General features: G+C 70.1%; 2 protein-coding genes across 2 annotated transcripts in view; one reads left to right on the forward strand and one right to left on the reverse strand.

Moving 5' to 3' along the window:
* Positions 1 to 1,318, forward strand: part of LOC101635505 (chromosome unknown open reading frame, human C1orf174) — a 3,129-nt gene extending 1,811 nt beyond the window's left edge. The window contains exons 2-3 of the mRNA XM_012734515.1: positions 21 to 636; positions 928 to 1,318. Coding sequence (XP_012589969.1) covers positions 21 to 636; positions 928 to 1,038 — 727 coding nt within the window. The 3' untranslated portion in view covers positions 1,039 to 1,318. The remainder of the gene's footprint in view (positions 1 to 20; positions 637 to 927) is intronic.
* Positions 1,319 to 2,215: 897 nt separating this feature from the next.
* On the reverse strand, positions 2,216 to 5,997 carry DFFB (DNA fragmentation factor, 40kDa, beta polypeptide (caspase-activated DNase); the record flags this gene model as incomplete). The annotated part of the gene is made up of 6 exons (XM_012734517.1): positions 2,216 to 3,510; positions 4,133 to 4,233; positions 4,327 to 4,497; positions 4,762 to 4,841; positions 5,408 to 5,596; positions 5,688 to 5,997. Coding segments are annotated over 6 exons (1,086 nt in total), but the record flags the coding sequence as incomplete, so codon positions are not given.
* Positions 5,998 to 5,999: the final 2 nt, after the last annotated feature.

The following is a 5,999-nucleotide window of genomic DNA, read 5'->3' on the forward strand; positions in this document are numbered from 1 at the left end:
CCGGGGACCCCGCTCCGCAGTGCGCGCAGCCTCTGGGGCCGGCCCGAGAACCGGAGGTGGCCCTCGGGCTGCAGAGGGCGCCCGCCGGTGGGGACGGTGTGCCCCCATGCCCACCCTGCCCGGGCCCTGGGGGGCGGCCTCAGCACTGCCCTCTCTCCGCAGCCCGCCCCCTCCCACAGGGCCTCCGACAGGCGGGCCGCCAAGAAGTTCAAGTGCGACCAAAGCCACCTCCCCAGACGGGGGTTACCGGAGCTGGTGCCTGAGAGCGCGCTGCCCGAAGTGACCCCAGAAACCCCTTGTAAAAGTGAGCCCCTGGAGCTTGCAGGAGATGGGGCGCTGCCCCCCCAAAATGGAGCCGACCCCTCTGCACAGCAAGAAGCCAGCGGCCTTCCCCTTGGCCACAGCCACGCGGGCAGCGAGGCAGGCGCCGCCCAGACTGAGGACAGCCCGGCCCTGCCCGTGCCCGGCGCTGCCTCGGGAGAGGACGAGAGCTGCTGCCCCGCAGGGGACGAGCCTGTGCCCGAGGCCCCGGCCCGCGTGTCCCCGCTCCAGATGGACGGCAGCGTCTTCCTGGACGACGACAGCAACCAGCCCATGCCCGTGAGCCGCTTCTTTGGGAACGTGGAGCTCATGCAGGTGGGCGCAGCTGTCGGGCCCCCCCACCCCGCTGTGCCTTCCCCGCGGGCCAGCTGCCTGGAGCATGGCTTGTGGGGGGGGGGGGCCCTGCCGTTGTGGGTCACCCCTAGCCGGTGGGCCGGAGGGGGCCCTGCCGGCGGGCGTCTGAGGGCAGCGCTGACGCGCCGTCTGCTCTTGCTCCCGCCTGAGCCCGCTGGGGCCGAGCACGCCCGACTCTGGGGCGGGCGGAGCTGGGAGGCGGCGGGTGCCGGGACGGGGCTGGGCCGGCTGCCAGCAGGCACCTCTCCCCAGGACTGGCCGCCGGCCTCCTCTTCGTGCCCCTCGATGAGCCGGCGCGAGTTCCGGAAAATGCACTTCAGAGCCAAGGACGACGAGGAGGACGAGGACGGGGCCGAGGTGTGAGGCGCCACGGCGGGCGGGCGGCAGGACGGCTCCGCCCCAGACAGCCCACCCCTGCCCGGTCCGACTGGCCGCCGGTGCTGCCGCCCGCCAGAACCAGGAGGCCAGGCCCGGGCCGGGGAGCGGGAGCCCCCGGGCCGCGGACACGGTCGTCTCCGCCACCAGGTGGCCGTCCTCGGGACCGAGTCGGCGCCCGTTCGGGGAGAACTCTGTTTCTGCACGTGAAGCCAGCGTTCACCTTGGAAATTTTGCAAACTACAGCACAGAAAGAAATAAAGTATATTTTAAAGTAGTGTCCGGGAGCTCCCTGTCCCGTCCGCCCCTCCCTTCCTGAAGGGGAGCGCGTCCTGCCCGCTGCGTCGGCCTTGTGGCCTCTCGGCCGCTGGAGACGGGCTGCTGGGCAAGCTGCCCCCCTAGGCACTAGCCCTTCCAGCCCCGCTGTGTGCAGGAGCGCCTGGGGGTGCCCTATGCCTGTGGAGTGGGGTGCTCGCCTCCTGCTCCAGACCACACCTGGCAGCCCGACACCTGTCTGCTGGGTCTTCCCAGAAGCAGGCGCCAGTCTCAGCCCCTCGCAGGGCCGAGACTGCAGGGCCGGACGGGGCAGGGCTGAGTGAGCCCCAGGGACTCCTCGTGCCTGTCCAGCCACCAGGGGCCTGTCTGGAGGGCCAAGTGAGATGCCCCGGCCCAGCGGCGGCGTCTCTGGTCAGGAGCCAGCGTCAGGCACAGGAGGCTGGTCACGCTCAAGGCCAGACCCACAGGGCCGGGCCCAGGCAGGCGGACGGCTGTGCGGAGCTGGAAGCATTGACGACGATGCAGTGAGTTGTCCCCTGGCGTGTCCCGTGAGGCAGGGGCACTTCACAAAGCAGGTTACTTAGGGCACCACACAGTGAGGGGGCCGTGGGAGCCTTCAGGTCTGGACAGTGAGTCCCCGCAGCCGCCCTGCCCACCCTCCTCCTGGGCCCCTTGCGGCCAGGGGCCCTCTGCAGGTGAGGCTGGGGCAACTGCCGTCCTGCATCCAGTGGGGAGGGGCGCCTGGAGCCAGGGGAGCCTTGCAGGGGCGGTGGACATGCCGACTGGCAGGCTGGCCCAGTGCCACTGCAGAGCATCACCCAGAGGGTCTCCGGGGGCCCCAGGCTGGGCTAGCTGGCCCGCCCGTGGGAGCTGTGCCGGCCCACGCCCCCGCAGGTCCCCCACTGCCCAAAGAGGGTTTTTGGCCTCTGGCCTCTTGCAAAAGTGAAGCCAGAAGAAACCGGGTTAGGGTAAAGGGGCAGGAGCCGAGAGCCCTGCAGGCGGGAGGGGCAGTGCCAGAGGCCCACTGGCCACAGAGAGGGAGAGAGGGAGGCCCGGCCGCTCCGGGGATGGACCCACCCTCCAGAGGGCCCGCTGGAGCTCCAGAAAGCTCTCGCCCTCAGACCTCAGACAGAGAGCAGCTCCTGGAGGTGGGGTGGGGAGGGGCGGCACTCCTTGGGCCAGCTGTCTGTCACTGCTCTGTTTGCGTCCCTGTGTGGTCATTCTCATCAGGTACACTCTGCTGAGCGTTTATTTTTGAAAAACCTTCTCTGCTTTTTCATTACAAAATACATGTGAAAATGCAAACGTTACAAAATGTCTCATTTTCAAAAGCGAATTTGGTGTTTCGTTTCAGGAGAGCTGCTCAGAGGGAACTTTTGGAGTAGATAACACGCTCCTTCTTCCGAAACTTCAAGTATCACCAGGCGTGGCTCGATGAGCATCAGAGGGCCACGGACCCACCCGCTCCCCACAGCCAAGCTCTGCCCGCCGTGCAGAGGGCGCCCCTGCCCACCGCCCCCCGCCCCCCAGTCCCGGGCGACATCGGGCCAGGTGTGGGCCCCAACAGCGAGACAGAGCCCAACACCCACAAGCTCCACACCCCCCCCCCACTGGTATCTGCGGGTCGCCGTGGACGATCATGGGCAGCATGGTACTGGCTATCTGAGCATTCTGGGGTGCAAATAACCCCAAAGAGACACAGGCTGAACACAGGCCAGCAGAGGTGCGGCGGAGGCCCCCGCGGGCTCACAGGGCAGCTGGGATACTGGGCTCGGCGCCACCCGGCCCGGAAGGCAGGGGTGCTCTGCTGGGAGGGGCCCACTCCGGACAGCAGCCCCAGGGCGCGAAGCAGGTTCAGAAATGGCCTGAAGCCACTTGGCAGGAAGACGGTGTGTTCTGGAAGCTGCCAGTGGGACCTCGATGCAGTCCCAGCTGGTCCCCACGCGTGGTCAGCGGTGCTGGAGGGCAGGCCGCTTCCTCCTGAGTGCCCTAAGGGGCCTGTAGATCCTGTCGGGGTCACAGCTGAGTTTGTGGGTGGTCTTCTTGTGGCAGGCGATGTGAACCAGCTTCAGGTTCTCCATGGTGAAGAGCAGGCTGTAGAAATACTCCCAGGCGACCTCCCTTCCGTTCTGGTCCCTGACGGCCGCAGCCAAGGCGGGGATGACCGTGCGCTTCTTCTCTATTCTGCAAGGCAAGGTCAGGCGGTCACCGCTGCCAGCTGCCCACACGCTGGGCCGTTGGTGCAGCCTCAGGCGGCTGAACAGGGCCCGACTAGGCAGGCAGGGCTGAACGGGGACCGTGCCCCGGGGGCCTGGGGGCCCTACCTGCAGCCAGACCGGCCAGAGGTGTGAGTCTGGGCCCTGCCCCGTGGCCGGCGTGGGGCACAGCGGGGGTGACGGGGCCTCCGGGGCTCCACTGCGGGAGCCGCTGGCCACAGAGACCCCATGCAGGAGGACCCCCGCATCTGGCACCGGGGGAGAGTGAGACATGCAGGCGCAGGACACGGGGCAGAAGCGCCGGCGGCCCTGAAGCCCGGGGGAGCACTTCAGCTTACAGTAAGCGGCTTCCTAGTCCTGCTCCCTCTCCCAGAACAAAGCACCCCAGAGTCCATGAAAACACCACTGCCGCCACCACTTATGCCCATTGGGGCGAGGGATAGCCAGTGCCCTCCCAGCCCGAGTTTGCCGGGGGCAGGGGCTGGGCCGGGCCTGCAGAGCCGCCGCCCCAGTGAGGCCCGGAAACCCCGGCCCCAGCGGGACAGGCTGACAGCACCCTGGGGGGACCCAGCGCCAGGCGCAGCACTCACACGTGGTCCAGGTTCCAGGTGCTGAAGAGGACGCGGCTCTCACGGCTGCCGTAGGGGTTGATGGAGTGTCTGGACGCGCAGTGGTCCACGTCGAAGGCCCCCTGCGGCAAGTGTGCACACGGCCAACAGTGGCTGAGCGCTGGCACCGCGGGCCGCGGCCTCCCCCGACCAGGGCCCGGCTCTCGGCCACTCACCTGGCAGGAGAACCAGCCCTCGGGCGTGCAAAGCCGGTCGCCCGCCGCCGCGCTCCTGTCGAAGTAGCTGCCATTGTACTGCACGGACCGCAGCTTCTGGGCCATGGCGTCCACGGCCCGCAGGTAGGCCTCCTGCGCCTGCACGCCGCCCCCAGAGGCGTGCGAGCTCACCTGGGCGGCCAGGGCGCTGGCTGAAGGCTGCGCCCGAGCCCCGCCTCCCGGCCCACCGCTGGCCCTGTGTGCGGGGCCCTGGCGCAGCCCTTAAGGGTCCCCGGGCGGTCCTTCCCAGGGTGCCTGCTCCCTCTCCCCACTCCAGTCTCCCCGGGGCGCTGGCTCCCCCTTCCACGCTCCACCCCTCATCCCCGGGCGCCTGCCACCACAGGCCAAGGCCAGGACTTGCCCCTGGCCGGCGCCGGCAGCGGCAGCGGGACCTACCTCCCGCAGGTAGCTCCGGAGGCGGCTCTCACAGCTGTGCCTCAGGTAGCTGCACTTGCTCCTGAATCGGGCCTCCAGGCCTGCGGGGGAGGGGTGGTGGGCAGCAGGGCTGGGACCGGGAGGCGACCGAGGTGACCGCGGCTGACCGCGGCAGGCTGGCGGAAGGAGCCGACAAAGCGCAGCCACAGAGAAGGGGCCGCGCAGCCGCCATGCGGGCGGAAGCCGCAGACGCTGTGCGCGAGCCGGCCAGGCCCAGAGGACGCAGAGCCGGCGTGGCCACCAGGGGGCCGTCCCACCGTCCCACCAGCAGCTGTGGCTCCCGGGGCGTGGCGGGGCGCCCTCACGTTCTGGAGACAGCGAGTGAGCGGGGGCGGGGTGGAGACAGGGCTCGGTCTGGGCGCAGTGGGCAAGCGTGGGGCCCGGCGCAAAGCGCTCGGCTGACCAGCGAGCTCCCGTCCGCAACTGCCTGAAGGCCACGCGGGTCGCGTGGGCTTCGCTGGCCGCCGTGGACGAAAGGCCAGTCCTGGGCGGCCGACCTGGCCGAGCCCAGCGAGACCAGGCCAGCCACCTTCGGGGGGCCCCTCGGGGCTCTGAGACGGAGCAGGGAGGCGCCCTCCCGCCCCACCCGGCCGCGTCCCCCAGGCACCTTCAAACCAGGGCGGGTCCTGGGCGCGGGTCTCCGCGGCGATGTTCTCGCAGGCGCTCTGCAGCAGGTCGGCCAGCAGCTTCTGCCTCAGCGGGGCCTGCTCGCCGGACAGCAGCTGCCGGGCGGCCCGGACCAGCCCCGCGTGCGGCTGCTGGAAGGCGCCCAGGAAGCGGCGGATGTCGCTCACGTCTGCGCCAGGAGTGGGCCTTGAAGGCTCTGCCGGGGCGGAGGGACAGCCCCGGCGGCGCCCCTCCCGCCCAGCGCCCCTCCTGCCACTTACAGCCCTGCCAGGCCTGGCCCTCGGTGAGCAGCAGGAGCTCCGAGTGCTCGGGCGCGCGCCAGAAGCCGTCTGCCGTCAGCTCCGACCCGTCTTCGTAGAGGCACAGGCGCGAGCCTGGCACCGGGAGCTGCAGGCAGGGGCGGCGGCTGGGTGCCCGTCTGAGGACGCTGGGGGGAACCCGGGGCCTGGGGCCACTGGGGGTGCTAGGGCCGAAGGGGCGGTGGCTTCTATCGGGACCGTCGCGGCAAGATGCCCCGTGGTGGTCAGCTGCTCCGCGAACGAGACGCGGCCCCCGAACGAGAGCTCGGGGGC

The sequence above is a fragment of the Condylura cristata genome, unplaced genomic scaffold (genome assembly GCF_000260355.1).
Source record: "Condylura cristata isolate star-nosed mole 26May11 unplaced genomic scaffold, ConCri1.0 scaffold00058, whole genome shotgun sequence".
In the NCBI taxonomy this organism is placed as follows: Eukaryota; Metazoa; Chordata; class Mammalia; order Eulipotyphla; family Talpidae; genus Condylura; species Condylura cristata.